We start from the raw sequence: 25,739 nt of genomic DNA, 5'->3' as shown, positions 1-25,739 counted from the left end.
GGGGAGGGACTCGTCGGCAGCGAAAAGCCGAAGCCGGACTAAACTCTTCAGCTCCGGGGGAGAGGGGGCAAGCGGAAGAGACAGCCTGAGAGCGCCCTCTGCTGTCTGAGCACTGTGGCGCGTGTCTGCACAGAGCGCGTGCTCACTTCCAGCCCAAACTCACTGCAAGATTGGGAATGACATGTCACGTGACAGGAAACGGGGCGGGCCGAGGGCTTTAGTTGTCGGCAACCGTTCTCTCCATTTCCTGGCAACGGACGCGCTGGAGGCAGGAGGGTCGTACCGGAACCATGAACGAGATCTACCCCCTGGCAGTGCCCAAGGGGCGAAAACTGAAGTGCGAGGTGTGCGAAGCGCCGGCCGAACGAATGTGTGGGTCCTGCACGGTCACCTTTTATTGGTGAGGATGCCCGACCCCCTCCCTGTGCAGGCGGGAGACTGAGGCACAGGGAGGGTGGGAAGGGAACTGGCCCAGCGTCCCCAGCTACTGCCGAGGAAAGCGTTAAACCCAGATCCTCAGACTCCAAACCCACGGTACCGAGGTGCCTTGCCTTTGTTTCCAGCCATTCGCCCTGCCCTCCAGTCCTCAGAAGTGCCCGCGGCCGCCCTAGGAATTACGCGCTTCTGTCTGACCTTCCGAGCAATCCTGAGAGAGATGCAGTCTCTATGCAAATGAGAGCGCTGAGACGGAAACGGGGGACTTACCCGGGGCGCTCAGAGGTGTCCGAGGCAGGATTTAACTCACGTAAAAGACGTCAGCCACCAGCTGTCATTCACCCCCAGCCCCGCCCCCTCTTACGGGAAGAGCATCCCTCCCCCTTCAGACCGATTTAAGGTTTGGCAGTCAAAAAGCCTGCTTCTGTTTAGAGTCGAGAGATGTTTGGGGGGGGGGGGCAGCTAGGTGGCAGCTAGGTGGCGCATAGAGCACCAGCCTTGAATTCAGGAGGCCCCGAGTTCAAATGTGATCTCAGACACTTAACACTTCCTGGCTGTGTGACCCTGGGCAAGTCACTTAACCCCAGCCTCAGAGGAAAAAAAAAGGAAAAAAAGAGATGTTGGGCAAGTCCGTTCTGGGCTCATTTTCTAAACAAATGAGCAAATAAATGGAGACACAGAGAGAGAGGAGGGAGAAGGGAGAGGGAAGAGAGGAAAGGGAGCAGGAGAGGCTGGCTTTGTCACCACAGCAGTCTCCCTGCCCCAGTTTGGTAGACATCTCTAGACTATTGCCCTCATCAGTGCATTATGAAAACAGCCAAAGGCTTTGGTGGGTGAGCCCCCTCAGCGGCTCTCTACTCCGGTCCATTCAGCTCCAAAGTAATTTCCTGCAGCACTCCTCCCCCCACCCCCACCTCTAATACACTCCTGGGGCTTCCCATTGCCTACAAAACAAATGCAGAGTAGTCTGGCATTCAAAATCCCTCATAACCCGGCCCCCTCCAACCTTCCTGTCTTCTTATACCTCATTTCTGGACGAATAATCTTTGATCCAGTGACACTGACTTCCTGGCTGCTTCAAAAACAAAACGTTGCACCTCTTAGCCCTGAACATTTAATCTGGCTTAATCTGGCTTCCTCCACCCCCACCCCCCAACCTGAAAGCTCTGTTTTAACCAGGGAAAAAAATATGTCCCCCTTCCTAGGTCATGTGTGACATGTTATGCTAATGAAGCCTATGCTGCTCCTGGGGAGAAGTTAACATTAATAAGACTAATTAATTATGTGCGGTAGCAAAAGCACAAACCTGAAGTTTGGATTTGGGGGTTAGAATGTCCGTTTTTGAATTATTGCTAGTCAATATAGAATAATCCCCTGGGTTGATTCCCTTCAGTTCCTTATTTTTATAGCCAAGTTAATAGCATTTGTGGAAACAGAACCTTGTCCTCCCACCATTCCTCACAAGGATTCATGTTGACTTAACACATTCTTTTCTTACCATGATATCTAATTAAATTTGGCTCAATATTATAACTGGTCAATATTTATTTGGAGTTTTTCAGCTGTGGAAACAAAACTTTACAAAATATTTTACTGGGGCAGCCAGGTGGCACAGTGGATAAAGAGCACCAGCCCTGAACTCGGGAGAACCTGAGTTAGAATCCAACCTCAGACACTTCCTAGCTTCATGACCCTGGGCAAGTCACTTAGCCGCAGATGTCTCACAAAACAAAACAAAACAAAAAAACACAAATATACTTAATTTTCCACAAGATCCAAACATTCACTTAATTTCAAATCAGCTTATCTAACCCAGTGGTATGAAATATAAACGGAAATGAGACATACAGATCTATATATAAGTATCCCTATTGTCACAATGACTTCATTTTACATTGTAATATTGATGAGGTTGTTAGGGAACCTCATAATTGAGGTCTAGTGGCAGGATTAGGGGTACAGGGAGTCACATGGAGCTCCCCTGCAACCCCTTAGGATTCGGTGCAAGGATACAAGGTTAAATGAGGTCTAGTGGTGGCGAGAGTCCCCTGTAAATGAATTTACAGGCTGCTCGAAAACCTAGATGGGTAAAAAGATGTTTATTGCAAGGTTTGGAAGCAAGGTTAAAGTCTTGTTAATAAAAGGCATTATTAGATAGAGGAAGATATACACCAAAAGCAGCAGGACAGAGAGTCTCTGATGCAAGCAACTTGGCTGGCATCTTTCAATTCTCTGACCAAAGATGATTCTAGCTTTGCTGTTTTTAATCTGCTTGAAGAAGTAATGGGCGGAGCTCAGGTTGATTCCTGGAAGGCCAGATTTTTTGTCGGGCTTTTCAGATAAGGAAGAAACTGTTTTGGGGAAACCTGAGCAGATAGTTGGGGGTTGAGTTATCCAAGCCAGCTCAGAACCCGTGGGAGGGCTGGGTACAAACCCCAAACTGGCGCAGATACAGATCTTTACCCCTAGGAATACAAAAGGGTGGTTTTGATCAGATCTTGTCCCAAAGATAGATCAGACAAGGAATCTAAAAGGGGGCTACACCCGCATCAATATTATCTAGTTTGGTTGTATTTTTACTTATTTTGTTAACTATTTCCCAATTACATTTTAATCTAATTCACATATACTCAAGAATGTTTCAAGAGAACAGGGCCCACAATTGTGTATTGACACCTGATCTAGAAGCACACAGATGAGAACCACAAGGATTCAGACAATATGATATAGTTGGACTGAATGAACTTCAGAAAAAGATTTTGCTGAGGGAGAGCATTTAAATGGGATAAATTAAAGAGATTTTAAAAAGGGCAATAAGGAGTATGGCAACTTCTCTTCCTGGTCCTATCCTATGTAGGAGAGGTAGTGGGTAAACATTTATATCATAGGTTTATCATGTGCAAATATTGTCTAATTTGATCCTCACAACAACCTGGGAAGTTAGGTGTCATGTTATTATCCCCATCTTACAATTGAGGAAACTGAGACAAAGGTTGACTTGCCCATATGGCTATTAAGTATCTGAGGACAGATTTGAACTCAACTCTTCCTGACGCTAGGCCTGTTGCTCTACCCACTCTGCCAACTCTATCTGGGAGTTTTACAGATTATGATGGTTTAATGAGATAAATCTGAAAAGGTAGCATTCTATGAATCGGAAGCAGCCAACAATAGAAAAGGGTTTGGAAAGCATAACAGAGGTAAGCCTCTTCTCAATTAGTGCTAGGATAGGATATATTGGAAACTGGAAAAGAAAAAAACCCAAGTTTTAATCCTATTCCTGCCATTTAGCAGGTGACCTGTCCACAAATCCTTTAATGCCCCTGGATCTCCTTTTCCTCATCTCTGCAATGAGAGGTTTGTGACAACCTCCAGATTCCCCTTTATGATATGGTAGGCTTGTAAGAAGAATTTGACTATTGAGAAGACAGTGGACAAGGGTGAAATGGGGAGAAGTAGTAAAGAGTTCTGAACTAAGATCAACTAGAACTGAGTTATTTACAGTTCTTCTGCCATTAGGAAAAGAGGAACTCCTTTTAACTTTATACAATCCAATTACCTCAACCCCCCAAAAAAATCCAAACTCTTCAAATACAAAATAAAATTAAGATTCAATTAGAAATTTGGTATGGGGGACAAGGTGAAGGAGGAGGAAGGAAGGTAGCAGTGCTTTTACACAGTCACTTCCAGCCTGCTTTCCAACTCCAAAGATCCAAAATTGTTTTGACTTAGTTTCTCTCTGTGTCCATAGTCCATAGCCTTTAGATGCCCACAGACCATGTTAAAGAGTTCTAGACCCCTTGACTCTGTATTTCCTTTGGCTGGTCCTTAGGCCATAGAGACCTAGAATGTTTTGTCAGATGTCCAACAAGACAACTTTATGACTCATCACCAGGGCTTTAGCTCTCTGGGCATAGCCTTGAATTCACAGTACCCTCCATACTGAAAGCATGAAAGCATGGAGCATCTTTTTATTTCCTAGTTAAATACACTTTATTTAACTTGCTAGTCATTAAGGAGAGGCAGTATTTAGAGCTGAAGCTTCCAGGTACCTATCCCTCTCCTATCCCACCTCCACCATAGCATGGCAGTGGGGAGGCTTTTATTGTTAGTGTTCCTCTTGTACTTAAATACATTGGGGGTGGGGAAAGAGAAGAGGAGAGAAACAGAGATAGAGAGGAAAGAGAAAGGTGGGGAAGAGAGACACATAATAGAGGAAAAAGAGGTGGGAGAGAGAGACAGAGAAAAATAGACATGCACAGAGAGAAACAGACAAAAAGAGAAAGACTAAGACACACAGAAACACAGAAAGAGACAGAGAAGGAGAAAGGAGACACAGAGACAGACACACAGATGGAGAGACAGAAGAAAGAGATAGAGACAAAAATAGATGAAGAGACAGAGAAAGATGGGGGAGAGAGAGATACAAAGAAAAGAGACACAGACACAGAGATGGAGAAAGAGAAAGGTAGAGACAGAGTTAGAAAAGAGAAAGATGGGAGAGAGACAGAGAGACATGCACAGAGAAATAGAACAAAAAGACTAAGACAGACACACACAGACAAGGAGACAAGGGATGGAGAAACAGAAAAGAGGAGACACAGTGACAGAGATACACAGAGACAGAGATGGAGAAACAGGAAAGCGGAGACACAGTGACAGAGATACACAGAGACAGAGATGGAGAAACAGGAAAGAGGAGACACAATGACACATACACAGAGATAGAGATGGAGAGATAGAAGATTCAGAGAAAGGTGGGATATAGACACAGAGAAGAGAGAGAAAAGAGACTGAGACAGAGACACAAAAACAAAGACAGAGATGGAGAGATAGAAGACAGAGAAAGATGGGGGAGAGATACACAGAGACAGAGACACAGAAACAGACAAAGACAGATGGAGAGACAGGGGAGAGAGAGAGAGATAGACAGTAGGGGAGGACATAGAGACAGAGACCGACAGAAAGAGGGAGAGAGGGACGGAGGAGGGACAGAGCAAGAAACAGAGACTGAGAAAGGTGGGACAGAGAGACATATATAGAGAAACAGACAGAAAGGGGGGGGGGGGCGGCGAGGAGATAGAAATAGAGATAGAGAAATGATTAAGATGGCCACTAGGGAGCAGTGCAATATTTCCCATGTTATAAAAATCATAGCATTTTAAACCTGGAAGAAAACGAGTTCCCCAAATGCTCTCATTTTACAAAATAGGAATCTGAGTATCATAAGTGAATGATTCAACCCAGATACATAAAATTTCAGAATACTGGAAAGCAAGACCTCTAGCTAGAGATGCTAGCTATCGGCAAAGGCATGGACACAGAAGTTTTCCCAAGAACTATAGTTCAGGGGGCTTGCCGCTTAGTGACAAATGGCTAGTAATAGTGATTTTTTTGTAGAAGTGGCTCTTTGTTTCTGGATTCTGGCAGGGCTTTACTTGGTCTTAGTGTACCCCAGGCTATTGTCAAGAAACGGTTCATTCTTCCCAACCACAGTGGGATATTGAGCCATCAACTTTAAGCCTTCTGTAACCCATAAGAGAGGGCAGTGAGTTCCATCCCATTGCTTTGGCCATCATGTCTGGTCGGCTTTGGGCTTAGCCGTGCCTTGTCAGGTCAGTCCATGGGGCCCTGCCCTGTCATGTGCCTGCTGGGTACAAAAGTTGTCTGTGTTCGTGACTCCAAGGAGCTAGTGAAGAATAAAGTTGTATTTCTCTTGTCAGTGGTGTGGCGCATCAGAGAGCTGACTGGACCAGCATTCATGAAAAAATATGCCAGCTCCTGATCCCCTTGCGTACAACTATGCCCTTTTACAATTCAGAAGAAGAACGGAAGCATGGTCGGGAGCAGCTACTGCAGCGGCAGGTGTGTGTGTATCCCCCAGTCAGCACTTAGCTTTCTGGAAGGTCACTGTCCCAGAGCAGAGAGGCTGACAGCCCTCCTTAGCTTTAGATAATCCTGAGAGAGAGCCCAGCACAATAGAAGGCCCTTAGGATGAGGATACTTAGTCATCAAAAAAAGGCTAAACGAAGCTCACAGAATCTTGAAAAGATATAGAAGTGTATAATCCATCTTTTTTTTCTTTTTTCTTTTCATTTTCTTTTAATCAGAACTGTGATTTTACAGATATAGAAACTCCAGGAACCCAGATTAGAAACTAGTCAGATAAGAGTTACCTTAATAAGTTGTTTGGGGCACTACGAAGTTTATGTTACTCTACCAATATGTGACATATTATACTTCAAGTCTTCTGACTGATATAACTATATTACATCACACTTCCTTAGATTAAATGGCATCCTTCAAAAGTCAAAGAAAAATGCAATCCATTTTTGGAAAGATTTTCATCTATAATGGTTAAATACAATCCATTTTTGGATTTCATGGATAATTGTTAAATTGTTAATATTCACTAATGTGTAATGGTTAAGTATGTTTTAAGTTCTTGGCATATGTCTGACCAAGCTTTCAACTATCCAGAAAATTCAGGTTAACTAGAACCATTATCTGGATCAGGAACCAGGTTTTTTGCTTTGTCCAGAACAAATCAGCCTCAGGTTTTAACTTGAACAAAAGGTTCTCTATGTTTTTTTTTTGATTTGTTGGATTCATTTTTTTCTACAGAAGCACTTAATTGAGCTATGTTACAAAGTATCTCAGAAATACCTCTTTGAAGGAAAACATGAAGAATCAGTTCCTGCTGCTTTACATTCACTGCGTTTCCGCATTAATGTATATGGCGCAAATTCAGTTCAAGTGGTACCTGCTTACCTACTGTTAACAGAGGCCAGTATTGGTAAGTGGCCAAGATTTAAAGTCAGAGTTGGGGTCCAAGCAATGAAAGTTAGGACGTGTTGTGTGGTTGTCTATATCCACAGGAAAAATGGTAGAGGTTCAGAACAATGGGATTTCCGGCCCGGGACTCCATCCCTTCAGTGGCACAAGGCATGGTCATTCTCCCCAAATAGCCCATGAGGGGCCTTTGTCACCATGGTGACAGGTCATAGCTGAGCACTAGGGATGGAGGGTTCATTGTGTCAGAATAGGACCAGACAGACTAGTTGTGGTTATGATTCAACTCTTTTATCAAACTTGCATAATGTCTTTCACATATTTCTGAAATAGCATCAAGATAAATAGTTCCAGAAAGCTGCCACTGGGTAAGCCTATCTGGGTCTCAGTTTTCTTTTTCTATAAAATGAGGAGACTGAATGAGAGAAAGATCTTGTCTACGGTCCCTTTCAGCTCTAACATAAGGATGCTGTCTCAGTAGCCCTGACAAATAAATCAGAATGATTATTAACATCAGTGCCTTAAACTAATGTAACTTCTTATCAATCAGTATTTATTCAGATTCCTACTTGCACAAAACAGGTTTATCATTAGTGGAATAGCATTCACATGTATACGGTATTTTATGCTTTACAGTGTTTTCACATTCATGATCTCATTTGATCCTCACAAACGACCCCTACAAATAACCGTGTGTATATCTATAACCTTCTATATGATTTCACGAATGAATATTTTTTCTGTCTGTCCTGCCTGTCTAATTAGGCTGACTTTTGCAGTTTGGAATTAATCAATTTTTAGTCTCCCTTTAATATCAAGTACCATCTCTGCACAGTGGATCTTTTAAGCTGATTTTGCTTCATTTTTTTTCTTTCAAGAAGAATGATCTTTGAACTGGAAAAGATAAAATAAAAATTACCAATAGGAAGTCAGTATTCATTATAATATAGGAACTTAGTATGTTTAGGTTTCCAGGCCCAGGTGAGTTACATCTTCAGGTTGCCCTTGCTGGGATCCACTGTCAGGGATATTTGAAAGATCATGGAAAATAGGGCCTAATAAAAGGAAATGTCCAAATTTACATAAAAAGAGAATAGAAGCTGAATACTATAAATACAGGACCTCAATTTCAATTCTGGACATAATTTTAGGTCTTATCATTAAAGGATGGTAATGAATATCCCAAAAAGGACATTGGTGAGAAGAGAGACAGAGACACACAGAGAGAAAAACACAACATTCTTAGGAATAGACCATGTCAGATTAACCTTAGCAGAATGGAACAGTAGCTGGAGACCTGGGCTTAGAATTAGAAAAAGGAGGTTGAAATCCTGCCTCTGATTCTTTTGCTTGGTGTGACTATGCACTAGTCACTTTATTTTCTCTGAGATTGTTACCACATATGTAAAATGAGGTTATTAATACTTGTAGTAGCTGCCTCACTGGGCTATTAAGAGACTCCAATGAGCTAATCAATATGAATTTGTTAATGAAATTTGTTAATGAAAGTGCTATATTAATGCCTCTTTATTAGCATTTTTTCTTTTTTTTTTTTTCTCTTACATAGCAGCTAGAATGGTAGATAGGAGGAAGGATGTAGAGTGACTAATTTTAGATTTTAGCTGACTTTGATTTTAGCCTGGTATTTGGTAGTCTCATTCTATTCTTGAGGAAATGATTAAGAGATGTGGGCTCAATAAGAGCATAATTAGGTAAATTGGGAAATAGTTGAATGAACAAACTAATAGTCATTATTAGTTTGATTGGGAAGTCTCCAGTGGGATGCTCCAGGGATCTGTGTTTGATCTTGTGTCATTTCTGAGCAACAACTTGAATAAAGCTATAAATGATATGTTTATTAGACTTGTAAATGATGCAAAACTAGGAGCTAACACACTGGTTAGTGAGATCCAAAGTTCTCACTACTTTGTGAGTGAGGATCCAAAAAGTTCTTGAAAGGATAGCTCATTGGGACAAAATCTTATAAAATTCAATGAAAATCATTATAAAATTTTAGATTACTATCACAAGTCCAAGATGGGGGAAAGGTAGCCAGACAGCGACTAGTCTAAGAAGCCCTGGGAGATTGTGGGGGGGGATGAGGCCGGGAAATGATAGCAAGTTTAATAGGAGTCAGTAGTGTGATGCCAGAAAAACAGAGAATCTTGGGCCAATTCAGGAGAGGCAGAGCATTCAGAGGCAAGAATCCCTCTCATTCTGCCCTGGTCAGATTATATTTATAATTTAATTTTATGTTCTAGATAGCCCATTCTAGGAAATACAGTAATAAAGTGGGTAGTATCCTGAGAAAGACTGTCAAGATGGAGAAAGCCTTGAGATCATGGCATATGAGGATTAGCAGAAGGAATCCAGGAGTTTAGCCTGGAAGAACCAGCAGAGAGGGAGCAAGTGATCATGTCTAGGATTTTAAGGGATGTCAATAGACTTGTTCTGCTGTGCTCTAGAGAACAAAACTAGGAATGGCAGCAGGAAAGAGTTCTCAAGAAGTGGAATGAGCTGCCTCTGGGAGCAGTGAGCCGCCTCTCATTAAAGCTCTTCAAGCTAAAGCTGGGTGACCACTTATGGGCACAACCTGGCACAGATTCTTACTCAGCTCTGCTCTGCACCAGGTGGCCCCCAAGGCCTCCAAACCTGAGGATTATAAGATTTTGATTATAAGAAAAATAGAAAGCATGAATGCACAGAAAGAAGCAAGAGGTTTATGGAGAGAAATAAAAGTGGGGTGGGAGAGGGGAGGGTCAGAGTATAAAGAAACCCTCTTTAGGGGCCACCTTCATTAGAAAATGTCTGCCTTAGAAATTAGATATGGATCCACACTTAACACCATATACCAAGATAAGATCAAAATGGGTCCATGATTTAGGCATAAAGAGGGAGATAATAAATAGATTAGAGGAACAGAGGATAATCTACCTCTCAGACTTGTGGAGGAGGAAGGAATTTATGACCAGAGGAGAACTAGAGATCATTATTGATCACAAAATAGAAGATTTCGATTACATCAAACTAAAAAGTTTCTGTACAAATAATACTAATGCAAACAAGATTAGAAGGGAAGTAACAAATTGGGAAAATATTTTTAAAAACAAAGGTTCTGACAAAGGTCTCATTTCCAAAATATATAGAGAACTGACCATAATTTATAAGAAACCGAACCATTCTCCAATTGATAAATGGTCAAAGGATATGAACAGACAATTCTCAGAGGAAGAAATTGAAACTATATCCACTCACATGAAAGAGTGTTCCAAATCACTACTGATCAGAGAAATGCAAATTAAGACCACTCTGAGATACCACTACACACCTGTCAGATTGGCTAAGATGACAGGAACAAATAATGACAAATGTTGGAGGGGATGTGGGGAAATTGGGACACTAATACATTGCTGGTGGAGTTGTGAAAGAATCCAGCCATTCTGGAGAGCAATCTGGAATTATGCCCAAAAAGTTATCAAACTGTGCATACCCTTTGACCCAGCAGCACTACTACTGGGATTATATCCCAAAGAAATACTAAAGAGCGGAAAGAGACATATATGTGCCAAAATGTTTGTGGCAGCTCTTTTTGTTGTGGCTAGAAACTGGAAGTTGAGTGGATGTCCATCAGTTGGAGAATGGTTGGGTAAATTGTGGTATATGAAGGTTATGGAATATTATTGCTCGGTAAGAAATGACCAGCAGGAGGAATATAGAGAGGCCTGGAGAGACTTAAATCAACTGATGCTGAGTGAAATGAGCAGAACCAGAAGATCACTGTACACTTCAACAACAATACTGTATGAGGATGTATTCTGATGGAAGTGGAAATCTTCAACATAAAGAAGATCCAACTCACTTCCAGTTGATCAATGATGGACAGAGGTAGCTACACCCAGAGAAGAAACACTGGGAGGGGAATGTAAATTGTTAGCACTACTGTCTATCTGCCCAGGTTGCATATACCTTTGGATTCTAATGTTTATTGTGCAACAAGAAAATGATATTCACACACATGTATTGTACCTAGACTATATTGTAACACATGTAAAATGTATGGTATTGCCTGTCGTCGGGGGGAGGGAATAGAGGGAGGGGGGGTAATTTGGAAAAATGAATACAAGGGATAATATTATAAAAAAAAAAAATATATATATATATATATATATATATATATATATATATATATATATATATATGAAATAATAAAAAAAAAAAAAAAAAAGAAAATGTCTGCCTTGGCAACTTGGGTTGAGGGGCCAGGCGCATTAGAAACCTTGGATTTGGGTCCTGGTTCTACCACTTCCTGTGTATTCTTCATGAGTCTAATCTGTATATTTGTAGGTGTAACCTGGGAATGATATTATCCTCCCCAGTTTTCCTTTGAGGGACAAGGATTCCAGCCGCCTTTCTGCAGAGTTTTAGAGAATGGTACTCAGGCTTCTGAGGAAATCTGGTTGTGTTTGACTGTGACCCTGGGTTAGTTACTTTCCCTCTAAGTTTTCATTTCCTCATCTGTAAAATGCGAACAGTGCTCTCAGTCATGCAAGCCCTCATCGTTTTTGAGAATCAAATGAAATGATGCCTATGACAGTGTTTGAACCTGTTAAAGTGCCAGACATACAAATATTTGTTTGTTTGTTTGTTTTATAAAACTAACATTACCTATACAAAAGTAAAGAATAATGCTAATAAGAGAGAATTTTTGAAGTAAGATCTAGAGATATATCATTAGAAATGTAAGATAGCAGAATTTATGTAGGTCTGAAAGCAGTATTTTGAGTTGTCCAAGAGTTCCATAAAGGGCTTCTTTGCCCTTTGTTAAATATAAAACAGACCCAGAAGAGGTCAGGCAATTCAGGAGACATTCAGGTATGGCTTATGTGGGTACCAATCTTTTCCATTTTCTGAATTATATTAAATCCTCTCCCATATTGAGATTGTTCTTTGGCATTTCATTTCATAATGGAACATCAAAGCTGGAAAGAACCATACAGACTGCTCTAGCCCAACTCTCTCATTCTGTAGATGAAGAAACTGAAGTCTGCAAAGGGGAAGGAAACAACAATGAGTTAATGACAAAGCCAGAACTAAAGTCTAGATGTCCTAACTCTCCATCTGTGCTTTGTACATAGCATTAAATGCCTCCCATGGACCATTTTTTAGGGCAAAGGTATATAGAAGTGAATATGTTTCTTGCACAAACATTTACTAACCACAGCTCATAAACATATGAATTCACTATAAAGGGATACATATCATAACTCTTCATAAATACACTGGCCTTCTTTTCCTTGTGTCAGGTCTTGGTCAAATTGTCCAGGCAGAGGAATACCTCTCCCAAGCCCAGTGGGTTGTTCTCAAGTCAACTGAGTGCAGTGACGAAATCCATTCTCTTCTGCATCGGAACCTGGGGCTCCTCCACACAGCCAAGGGAAACTATGAAGAAGCACGCTATCATTTGGCCAATGATGTGAGTAGCCAAGCTGCAGAGACTAGACATGGTCACGAAACTTTAAATCCTCAGGGTCTGGAGGAAACCTACTTGCCATCTAACTCAATCTCCTTGTTTTGTAGTTGGCTACACTTGGTAACCCATGTCAAGGCCCCTAGTGAGGGATTGTAGCAAAGTTGGAAGTCAGAACTTATGTCCCCTAATTCCAGGCTGGTGTTCTTGGAGAGGTCAGGGGTCGGCAGGGGACATGGTGGTCCTGCCAAGATCCAGCATGCAGTTGTGAGCTACTTACTTTTATCTAGGCTGGTCTTCAGAAGAGAAGGTCCTTTCAGTGGCTGATGGCCTTAATAGGAGTCATCAGAAGAGAGCTGGATAGAAGGGAAATCATTCCCCCTTTGCCATGGATCACTGAGTGGAAAGGTAGCCTGGCATAGTGGATAGGACCCAGCACTGGGGACCTGGCTTCAGAGCTTTCCCTTCACCATGTCCTGGTTCAATGATTTGCGGCAAGTCACTAAATGTTTTGTGCTTCAGTTTCCTCTAGGATGAGAGAGGTTGGCCTAAGTAATGTCTAAGGACCTTTCCAGTTCTAAATCCAGGAACATGGGTTCCTGGGGCTCTCAGAAACTTCTGGGGTTCGGTAGTCTTTTTGTAAAATAGGGGAGCTATGGATTAGGTATCGGAAGACCTGAGTTTGAATCCTAACTCTGAGATTTACAATCTATCTGACCTCAGCCAGTTAAATTACCCTTTCTGATCCACTCTTTCATCATCTGTAAAATGAGGATAGCAGATCCTGCCCTTCCTGTTGGGTAAGATTGTATTTTAAAGAGAGTTTTGCAAATCTATAGATGTGTGAGCTGTTACTATAAAAATCCCATATTGGATTCTATTTGGAAATCCAATAAATGAACAAATATCTATTATGAGCTTTACTTCTAACCTGCTCAATTTTCTTCTTCCTTCCTCCAAATCCCAGCCCTTTCTTTACCTTCTCCTTTCAGTAAGAAAAGCCAACAAGTTATATAGTAAGAAGAGTACTCACTGACTTTGGGGTCAGGAGACACCTGGTTTTGATTTTGCCTTCTACATTTGCTCTGTAAACATGAGCAAACACCCTCCCTGAGGCTCAGTTTCCTCATCTGTAAAATGGAGGTAATACTTTTAGTATCTACCTAGTGAAGGTCAAAAAGATGTCGGTAAAAATACAAATTTTTAAAGTACTGTAAAAATATCAGTTATAATTATTACTATTATTTCCCAAATGTGGGTGACGCTCTTGCTCCTTTTTCTTCTGCTCTAGTCCCCTAATGCCACGTATGAGCTCTTCCCAAGCCTGGGTCTGGCTCAAACCCAGTAGGTCAGGTCAGGTTACTGGACAACCGGTACGATTTGGTCTAGGACAGGGCACATTCGTCCACTTTGACCCAGGGGGACATGCCATGACTGCTTTCCCTAGGTGTGTCCAGGTCTCATTCCTTGTTAAGGTTCTCACCTTCCATAGAGAATGTGTCCTCTAGATTTCTACAGGCGGACAGATGGTACAGGGATATACCTGGAATTGCCCAAGTTCAGTTGGGTTACTGGGTATTTATAGGCCTCCGTCCTAGGAACCCCTCCAGCTTTTTAGTTACTTTTTGGGCTGACCCACAAAATGTGTAAGGTGGGCTAGTCAGCCAGTCCTCCTCTTCTGATTCCCTAGAATGTTGTCTCAGTGTAACCTCCATTACCCCTTCCTACAATAAGAGCAGACCCCTTGCTCCAGACTTTTTCCCCTCTGCCCCCATCTGATCTCCAGACTGTGTGTTCACAGGCTCCACTAAACCATCTCCCAAAGCAGTTCTGTGCTCGTATGCTGCTCCGCGCAAAACCTCTGCTAGTCAGTCTTGTGACATTGTACATGATTATTCACTCTCACATTTCTGTCCTCTAAAGTTAATAAAAGTAGTCACAATAACTCACACTTATGTGGCAGGTTTAGTGCCTTCTATACACCAAACTTGTGAGGTCGAGAAATGTATAAGGGGCACACAGCTCAGAGAATGGAGTTATCCCATGGATGGTCCCCCAGGGGGAAGCATTAGAGCTGGGGCTCCAGTGCCCTGACCCCACACCCAGCACTTCCACCACTCCTTTACACCATTGCTCAAGTACTAACCCGGAGGTCCCATGCCATAGGTCAGTCAGTCAGCAACTCTCAGCCTACAGCCCCACTCCTTACGGGAGCACTTCTGACTTGACTGACTGACCTGCCTCCTGCAGGCACTGTGGAATCTTGGCAGGCTGGCAGGAGCCTGGGCACAATATCCCCTCCCAGAGCCAGGGCCTTAAGTCTTTAGCCAAGAATAGGACTCGGAGGCCCCCATGCGAAATATCAAACTTCTGGGAGAGGAGAAGGCGACCGAAGGGAGAAACAGGGGCATAGCAAAGGCTTTCTGAACATAATATAGCTCTGGAAGGGAACCTGGTTGCCAGAGAATGTCTTGTGTATTATTGATGATATTAGTTGCTGAGGAGGCTGACTATCTTTGTATAGTTCCCCAGCTGCTGATCCCTTACCTGCCTAGCAGATACTTCTACACTTAAGTGCAGGCTTGGTTGCCATCTCTATCATGTTCCAGGCAGCAAAGGGAGGGAGGGCAGCTGACAGAATCCCTTTCCCATCATTCCCTCCTACCCAGTACAAACCCTGGTTTTCTACTAACTTTATTATCTCTATTTATAAAGACTTATGTTTTCCCTGAAACCGGCACTCCTCCACTGTCCTTCCACAACAATCCAAGGCTCCTGTCTTTTTGTGCTCCCTGATGTTTTCCCCACCACTTTCTGGTCTCAGGGGCACAGGAGCACTGTTTTTTGGGGCCTGTGGCTTTGGTGCATTCACTAGAGGCAAAGGCCGCAGGGACTTTCTCACGTGTGTGCTGTAGGGCTCCTTGCTCGGGCCCAGGCAGTGGAAAAAGATCCATGACACACTGTCTGGGCAGATGTTAGCAGCCAGCGCGCAGCGCTCTGTCCTCCCCTCTCCAGATCTATCATGCCAGCTGTGAGTATGGGACTGACGACATCAGAACCTCCGGAGCATACTTCCTCATGGCTAATGTTTTTCTTCACCAAAAGAAGATGGACGTGGCAGATTCACTGTACACCAAGGTAAGCATGCACAGGCAAAAAGCCGATCCACAGCCTCCATTTGCTTTCATCTCATTTGGGTCAGCACATCAGTAAGCATTTATTAAGCACCTACTATGTACCTGGCCCTGCTAAATGCTGGGAATACAAAGAAAGGCCTAAGACAGCCCAACACAATGGGGGAAACAGCATTCAAACATTCAGGAATAAATAAGCAATTTATAGGATAAAACAGCAAAGAACCCAGGAAAGGTCCCAGAGTTAAGAAGGATCAGGAAGGCTTCCTATAAAAGATGGGACTTTAGTTGACAATTAAAGGAAGCCAGGAAAGTCTATAGGCAGAGCTGGATTGGGGGAGAGAAGCACTCCCCACATTGGGGGGAGCACCCGGAGGGAAGGCCTAGAGCTGAGAGACCCGTCTAGGGTGAGGGAGGGCCAGGAGGCCATGGACACTGGGTACAAGGTCATGGATGGAGGTGTGAAGGGGAAGAGGACTGGAGGGGCCTGTGTGTGTGTGTGTGTGTGTGTGTGTGTGTGTGTGTGTGTGTGTGTGTGTGTGTGTGAATGTGTATGTGTATGTGTGCTGTGTATGTGCGTGAATATGTATATGTATGCTCTGTGTGTGTGCGTGCGCTGTTTGTGCAGGGTAATTTCTCCACCGAAGCTCAGATCTGGTAAGAGGGGCCCTTGCCGCCTCCTTCCTGATTAGCAGAAGCACAACCAAATGCCTTAGTGCCCATCCTGTCCCACCATTAAGAGTAAGGTAATGATGTTGGATTGGGAAGAAAAAAGCAATGTGAGAAGGAGATACAGCTGGCAGCACAGTGGGGAGAGTACAGGCCTGGAGTCAGGACAATCCCTCTTCTTGAGTTCAAATCCAACCTCAGACACTGGCAGTGTCACCCTGGGCAAGTCATTTAACTGGGTTTGCCTCAGTTTCCTCATCTGTCAAATGAGCTAAAGAAGGAAATGGCAAACTGCTCTAGGATCTTTGAGGAAAAAAAAACCAAATGGAGTCATAAGGAATCAGAGATGACTGAAAAAATGAACAACAAAGTTGCGGAAAACAGCTATTAATGGTTAAAAAAAAATTGGGAAGGGCTCAAATCTCTTTCTTAGAGTTTCATGTGTTGAAATGTTACATTAATAGTTAAATTATAATTTAAAATATATTAAATATAATTAATGTTTATTATAGTAATATTACTTACCTGGAGGTTACTTATCCAGAAATCTCAACTGCTCTCTAGTATCTATGAATCTGCTTAATGCCTTTCATTGGATTATAAATTCACAGAGGGCTGGAAATCATCACTTATTTATGTTTCAAACTTCCTAGCACCAGACATACTACAGGCACTTGATAAATGCTTGCTGAATAGATGAAAGCTCAAAAACACCTATACTTTGTCAAAATAAATATCACCAAGTATCACACTTTATATATGTTAAATCAAGCTTATACACTTACAAGATAGTCCTTTAGTCTACCTACTGAGTCTATCTATGGCTTCTTAAGATGTTTTCTTGTCTCTTGATCAAAGTAAATCAACACATTTAGAAAAAAGACCTTCTATAGATGCTTAGAAGAAAGAAGGGATAGCATAAAGTTGATAATTAATATTAAAAAAAACTAGTAAGAGCTCACAAAGCACAGAAATCTGACCTCAGTATATTTGTCAATAGCAGTATGCTCCGGGGCAGCTAGGTGACGCAGTGGATAGAGCACCAGCCCTGAATTCAGGAGGACTGGAGTTCAAATCTGGTCTCAGACACTTAACACTTCCTAGCTGTGTGACCCTGGGCAAGTCACTTAACCCCAGCCTCAGGGGGGGAAAAAAAAAATAGTAGTATGCTCCTCCATAGTGTCTAAGAGAATGACTGTTATATACCACAAGGTAATATGAAGAATATTTATTAATTTAATTATACCTATTCATTATTCAAATAAATAATAATTACTAGTATTTATATTTTAACTTCTGAAGCATTTCATATATATTACCTCATTTCATATATTTACCTCATATCAACCGCAGGAGATAATTACTACAGATATCATTATCCACCTTTTACAGATGAGAAAACTGAGGCTCAGAGAGGTTTTGTGACTTACCATGGCTGCACACCTAATAAATGTTGGAAGTGAGATGGGGATCCCAGGTCTTCCTGACTCCAGGTCCAGTACTCTATCCAATATGTCATATTATTACTTCTCATATTACTTAATTAAAAAATTTTTATTTTCCCCCAATTACATGCAAAAAGAATTCTAGCATTCTTTTTTCAAATTTTGAGCTCCAAATTCCCCCTTCATTAAGAAGGCAAGCAATTTGATATAGGTTATACATGTGTAATCATACAAAACACATTTCTACATAAGTTATACTATGAGAAAAATAGACAAAAAAAGTAATGTCTATTGATACCCATACAAAGTCACGCCAGGTTTGATCTGGAATGGGCAGGGCACAGTAGTTTCAAGCTTCTAAGGATAAAACCATCTCTACCCTGTAAGAAAATGTGACCAGCAACAGATTTATACCACCCCGCTCCCTGACTGCCAAGAATTAAGTGGTGAAAGGCAAGTGTGATGGTTACATAGCTTTTCTTTATTTTACCTTGACAGGTAACTGATATCTGGCATACATATTTAAATCAACTTATTCAGAGTCAGCTACATGCTATCAAGAAACCAACAGATATCTTGGCCAGGGAATTCGAAAATGACACTGGTTTAGGTAAATAACATTTTGGTAAAATAACAATGATATCATTCATTGTATCTCAGCTAATATGAGAGCAAGACAAGTATTGCACTAAAAATAGTTTAGTCATATTATTTTTTTTTACTAGTTAACTGATGAAAAAACTGAAGCAAAGCAAGTGAATAGAGTTTTCCAGTGATAGGACTGGAACTCAGAACCTTAGTCCATTTTATATAGCTCATTGGCCCACAGAATCTGCCAAAGGTAAATCCAGGAACTGGTTGATCTTGGACATTTTAATGGAACTACCTTCCTGTAGCCAGGATTGGTTAACCAGCATTTATTGAGCATCCATGATGTCTAATGCCATATAACACCATAAAGCTGGGAAGACAAAATATACTAAGGATATAACCAAAAGAAGGCTTATGAGACAACATAAAGACACCTTATAAGTGCAGTCCATAAATGTGGAAGGCCCATTGATGGGTACAAAGAAGGAAAGCTGACTGGAAAGAATGAATTTTTAGCTGAGGAGAGGGACCCAGTTGGACAGAAAATAATATAGAGGACAACCCAAGGCTGAGGGAGCGGCAGAGCGAGAGGTACTTCTTTAGGTAGTAAATAGGTCTGCTTGGCTGCAGTCGGGGTTGGCCAGGGTGCTGAGATGAGGGAGAAATTGGTGAAACACAAATGGGACAGATAAGAGCTGGAGACAAGCTATGAGAGCTTCTCAGAACTGGAGGGCCTCGGCCACCAGCCTCTGGGCTGTGTCCAGAGCTAATGTTCCCTCTGGCTGAGGCAGCAAGCTAACCACACAGCTAGATTTATTTACAAGGCTTAGTAAGTCACTTGCCATGTCCTGGCAGGAAGAAGGGAAGAGATGAAGAAAGAGCTGAGGGCTCTGAAGCAGGACAAGTCTCCCCTTGGCTCCAGCCACAGAATAGAGGGCACAGCTAATCTGCAGTGCCAAGGGACCCATGTCAAATGTCCTGAGGGGAAGGAGGTAAACCCCAGAACCCTTCTGCACCCCGCATGATGCCACCTGTTATGAATGAGGAGTCCTTTGCCCTATTACTGTTTAAAGATTTAAATGGTCCCAGGTGTGCAATCTGTGGAAAAAGGCTACCCCGACCATTTGGTAGGCCAGTGCAGAAGGTCCACCTACATCCCAGGCCTCCAGTGTTCTGAAAGCAAGTACCTGGAATCTTCCATATGAATGATATCATCTAGGGTGATCCGAGCATGTACCAAGACCCCATCACACTGAGAGAGATTCATCCATAAAAAATGGTATGGTGATATCTTTTGATAGATAGATACAGAGAGAAAGCTGTATGGGTATGACATTCAAAAAGTGCTTTCGACATATTAGGTACTATGGTAAGTTATAGGGATACAAATATAAGTAATCAAGACAATCTCTGCTTTCAGGGATTCTACTTTCTTTTTTTTCTTTTTTATACTATCTTGTTTTTTCAAATGCATGCAAAGATAGTTTTCAACATTCATCTTTGCAAAACTTTGTATTCCAAATTTTTCTCCCTCCACCGCCTTCCTCCCAACACAGCAAGCAATCTGATATAGGTTAAACATGTGCGATTCTTCTAAACATATTTCCATATTCATCATGCTGTGCAAGAAAAATCAGATCAAAAGGGAAAAAACATAAGGGAAAAAATACAAAAACAAAAAAGGTGAAAATCCTATACTTTGATTTACATTCAGTCTCTATAGTTCTCTTTCTGAATGTGGATATCTGTTTCCATCTGAAGTCTATTGGAATTGCTTTCAATCACCTCATTATTGAAAAGAGCCAAGTCTATCAGAATTGATCATTATATAATCTTGTTATTACTGTGTACAATGTTCTTTTGGTTCTGCTCATTTCATTTAGCATCAGTTCATGCAAATCTTTCCAGGCTTTTCTGAAATCTGTCCATCATTTCTTATAGAACCATAACTTGTTCAGCCATCCTCCATCTGATGGCCATCCACTCAATTTCCAGTTCTTACCACTACAAAAAGAGCTGCTACAAACATTTTTGCACATGTGGGTCCTTTTCCCTTTCATGATTTCTTTGAAATACAGACTCAGTTAAAGACACTGATAGATCAAAATATATGCAGTTTTTTGGCCCTTTGGGAATAGTTACAAATTGCTCTCTAGAATGGTTAGATCAGTTTATAACTCCACTAACAATGCATTACTGAGGGGTCCTACTGTCTAATGGAGGAAATACATAACTTAAAGGGTGGAGATAGTAATGCAGAATATGGTTTAGAAATGTCTAGCACTAGAAAAAAAAATGATGAACAAGCTGATTCTATAGAAAGGCCTGGAAAGATTTATATGAACTGATGCTAAGAGAAACAAGCAGAACCAGGAATACATTGTAAACAGTAACAGCAAGATCAGCTATGAAAGACCTGGTTCTTCTGAGTGATCCAAGGCAATCCTAATAAACTTTAGATAGATAGAAAATGTCATCTGCATCCAGAAAGAGAATTGTAGAGATCGAATATAAGGGTATGTGTTGAAGTCCTATGTGAACATGCCATGTTCACTTATGTTTTCTGTTTTTTTTTTCTTGTGATTTTCCCCTTTTGTTCAGCTTTTTTTCTCCCAACATGATTCATAAAGAAATGTATTTTTTAAAAAGTTAAAATGCATGTATAACCAGAAAAAAAATAAAAGAATTAAAAAATGTCTAGGAAGTAATGCATGAGCTAGCTCCAGACCATATAAAGCAAAGGACCACAGATCTGAGCTCAGGTTCCAAGGACAGAGTCCAAAGTATGCATGGAGTCAGGAGATGGAGTTCTGTATATGAGGTGATGTAAGAAGGTCCTATTAACTGGACCATCGAGTTCATGAAGGAAAGTAATGCATAATAAAGCTAGAAGATAGACTGTAGAGTCAGGTTGTAAAATACTCTAAATGACAAATGACAAGAATTTGTATTTGATCCCAGTGGTGATGGAGAAATATTGTAGTTTATTAGAGAATATAGTTTAGAGGAGAATAAGGTCATTCCTGTGATATAGGAAAATATTTTGTCAGCTCAGAGAGTATATAAGGCAGGAAGTCCAATTGGGAGGTTATTATGGAGGTCTAGGTAAGCAGTAGTGAGGGCCTGAGATAACGTAGTGGCTGTGAGTAGAAAGAAGGGGATATGTGTGTGTGTGTGTGTGTGTGTGTGTGTTTATGTATACATATATATATGTATACACAATATATATATATATATATACATAAATATATATAGGAAGTATTATGAGGATAGAAATGACAAGATTTGGCCACTAAGTGAATTGAGGATGGCATTGAGGCTGCTAATCTTGGGAACTGGAAGGACAGTGTTATCTTAGACAGAAATAGGAAATTTTGAAAGCGAAATGAGTTTTGGAGGAAATGTAATGAGTTCCATTTTGGACATGTTATATCTGAAATGTTCAAAAGGCAATTAGTTATATAGAAATGCAGATCAGAAGAAAGAATGGACATAGTGGATCTGGGTTTCCTCAGCATAAGGATGGTAATTAACTACATGAGCTAATGAAGTCTCCAAGAGAAAGAATATAGAAAGACACACAAAAAACTTAGCTCAGGACAGAGCTTTATGGGACAACCATATTGGAGGAGGGTGAGAATATGGATAAGGATCCAACAAAGAAAATTGAAAAGAAATCATTAGACTATGCTATATATGTTTGTATGTGGTGTATATAAATAAATAAGAAGTATATATATATAAATGCAGAGAATAGTGTATATAGTATGTATATATATATATATATATATCATGTATATATCCTAGTGTATATATAGTGTAGTATATAGATAGTATAGACTATTATATATATGGTATATTTATAGTGTAGCATAATGTAGTATATATTATATACATATATACAATTTAGAGAATTATATAGTGGTAGTATTTAGTAGTATAGTATATATATAAAGAATAGTTTATATAGTATACAAATGTATAATGTAGTATATAGTGTAGTATAGATTATAGTATATACAATAGTGTACATGGTATAGTATATTTATAGTGTAACATAGTATAGTATAGATTATGTGTGTATATATATATATATAAATATATATATACACACACATATAAAATAGTGTATATAGTATGCTGTGTATATATAGTACAGTATAATATAGTACATAGTAAAGATTGTATTATATATTATATATATAATATAGTATAATATAACTTTATTTATTTATATAACATGTATGTGTACACATTTTATACATAGTGTAGTACAGCACAGATTATGGTATAAATACTATATAAAGAATAGTATATATAATATATAATGCAGTATAGTATGTACAATTTAGCATAGACTAATGTGTGTGTGTGTATATATATATATCTACTATATATAGGATATATACTGTATACTATATATAGTGTAGTATATGTAGTATATAATAGTGTAGTATAAACTATATATCTTGTAGTATAGTGTGTCTAGTATACCACACACATACTATATATATAGTATGTGCACATATAGCATATTATATATATATATATATATATATATATACGTATTTATATGCATATATAATATATAGTATGGTATATATAATATAATGTGTATGTATATGTATAATTTGTAGTAAGTTAAAATATGTGGTAGAGCCACAACAGGCATGAAGACTCAAGTCTGAGGGCTAGAGAGACTAGAAGTCACAATGAGAAAGAAAGTAAGTTTGGGATGGTTGAAGTATAGTGGTAGAATGGTCAGAGGTTGCAAGTGGATAGAATTCTGGATCCCAGAAGTTGAACCCTTTGTGGGTGCTGACAAGATCAAAGGTAAGCACACACCACCACGTGGGGCTAAAAGGAAATGGAAGAAACAGAGGGGAGTCAGAGAAGACGGCAGTCTCAAGCCGTCAAAGCAAAACTCCTCAGCGGCAGGGGGGACGGGGTGCCCAGAGTCTGGCTTTGGGTCTTGTCATAACCAACCCCTCTCCACACAGATGAACCTCAAGAAGCAGAAGCAATTCATATCCTGGAAACCATCTTGGAAATTCGGGAACACATAGTAGAAGAAAAGTCAGAGACCACTATTAAAATTCTGAAAACGGCGGCCATGCTCCACTATCTAATGATGAATTTATCAAAGGCAAGTTTCCATGTCATGACAAATAGAAGGGTAGGGAACACTTGAAATGAATTTTTGATTTTTTCAATTGCATTAGAATTTGCACACATGTGCGATAGACACACAATCACATGTGTATGCACACCCTAGATTCAAAGCAGCTGCAATTCTTTTAAGCTCAGAATTGGTCTCACAGAGAAAGTTCATTATGATTTAGCTGGGGGAAAATTTGGGTGAATGGCTTGCTCGGGTACCTCAGGAGAGATGATCCTACTTCTGCAGGGAATGGGGACAAATGCCTTCAGTCATCTGAAGAGCAAGACACTGATATTATTTCACCTTCAAGAGAAGCTGGAAAAAAATCTCAAAATCAGATACTAGAGTTAGACATATGGCTTAATGGAAAGTGCTTTGGTCCAGAAAGAGTGATTCACCTTGTTGTCTCTGCTGCAAGAAGATTTCAGACTGGTGGATCATTTGTGTTCAGGAGTTTTGAACTGAAGTTGGACTAAAGCCCCACATTAATACAGATTGTGAACCCCTGAAGATCACTAGGCAGAGTAAGGAGGGACTAAATGGCCTAGAGTGAAGATGGAACAGATCAAAGGTTAAGAAGATGTGAGTTTGGGGTCTGGTCCTGTTCTTTCCTCTCTGGTCTATTTTTCTTCTATGATGTCAGACAGTGGACTAGACAGTCCTTAGATGTTTCTTATTATACATCTATGTTGTCCCCTCTATCTCATCTTAAAATTTTTAATTCAATACAAATGTTTAAATACCTACTATGTGCCAATCACTATGCTAAGCATTGGCAATACAAAAAAAAAAAAAAAAAAAAAAAGAGTCCAAAAAATACAGATCCTTGCCCTCTAGGAACTTACAATCCAATGGGCTCATCTACTCCAGTGACAACTTTTTTTATTTTTTTCATTTCCCTTCAGGCTCATGAATTTGCTTTGAAAGCCTACCTTTTATCCAGAGAGCTGCCCAAAAAAGAAGAAGAATCTGAAGCCCTTCGAGAGCTTCTAAGCCTCATTGCTTCCAAAAACCCAGTGACCTTGAAAGCAGCCAAGTTTTACAGCCAGACGCATTAGAGGAACAACAGTGGATACTGCAGACGGGCTAATAACACGTTATAGTTGCTATTTCAGCCCAGGAGATTCAACCTTGAAATCTTGCCCTCTATAACATGTCTTGACAATGCCCATTATGAGGGAAAGTTGGACTTTGTGCAGAGGGTGTAGAAATCCTTCCACATCTTGATTTGTGTGACAGGATATCAGAACCTTGATGCATTGTTATGTTTTTGTTTTCATGCTTTTTCTTATGCAAATGCCATTATCACAGGAAATAGGGACATTAGACTAGATACACTCCTAGCTATACCTGATTTTGTGCATTACTGTGAGTGTGGTTTCAATTTAATGCAATCAATAAATTAGGGAAATGGTTTGCCTTTGACATTTACAAGATGCATGATTCAGCCAAGTCACTAACATCTCTGGACCTTGGTTTTGTCAAATGGGAAAGGGGAGGTGAGGGATTGTGAGGGAAATGATCGGTAAATCTTAAAAAACTGAGGATAAATGTGTCATCATCATTCCATTAGTAGCATTGGGCTCCATACACATTTAATAGTTCTTGATAAGTTCCTGCCCAGTTACTATTGTCTTACCTCTGTAAGCCCCAAGCCTGAGCTCAAAGGTACTTCAGAGACTTTTCCTTCTCTGTGGACTTCCCTGTGAAGCACCAGTACAGATACCGATGACCACGAGGCAGGGGGATTGTCAAGATGTTCTAAATGGATGGTGGTTGGATAATTACTTGTGAAACTTCTGAGCTATAGTGCTGCTCTCAGTCATCACATTTTCAGGGATTTTGTTTTTAGTTAAGGTTTAACTTGCAGTTAAATCAGTATCACAACATTGCTTGAATGTCAGGTTCTGCAATGTGCAGTGTCCTAGAGGTCAATGATCCATAGCTAAGAGCCACAGGTGCATTCAAAATGTTAAGGCTTTGGCCTTAAAATGTGACACTTGAAAAATTATCCTTTAACCAAAAACCTCATTGTAGAAGGATGA

At 40.5% G+C, this 25,739-nt stretch overlaps 1 protein-coding gene across 1 annotated transcript; it reads left to right on the top strand.

Annotated features, from left to right (window-relative positions):
* The first annotated feature begins 239 nt into the window (after positions 1–239).
* On the top strand, positions 240–25,110 carry ZMYND12 (zinc finger MYND-type containing 12). Its single transcript, XM_074305484.1, has 8 exons — positions 240–400; positions 6,159–6,300; positions 7,060–7,231; positions 12,531–12,700; positions 15,710–15,832; positions 18,441–18,552; positions 23,534–23,679; positions 24,600–25,110. The coding sequence occupies exons 1-8, from the start codon at positions 291–293 to the stop codon at positions 24,750–24,752; spliced, it is 1,128 nt and encodes a 375-aa protein (XP_074161585.1). The 5' UTR covers positions 240–290; the 3' UTR covers positions 24,753–25,110.
* The last annotated feature ends 629 nt before the right edge of the window (positions 25,111–25,739 follow it).

This window comes from Sminthopsis crassicaudata, chromosome 3 (assembly GCF_048593235.1).
Source record: "Sminthopsis crassicaudata isolate SCR6 chromosome 3, ASM4859323v1, whole genome shotgun sequence".
In the NCBI taxonomy this organism is placed as follows: domain Eukaryota; kingdom Metazoa; phylum Chordata; class Mammalia; order Dasyuromorphia; family Dasyuridae; genus Sminthopsis; species Sminthopsis crassicaudata.
Note: the sequence above shows the minus strand (reverse complement) of the source record. Positions and strands in the feature narration are given on the sequence as shown.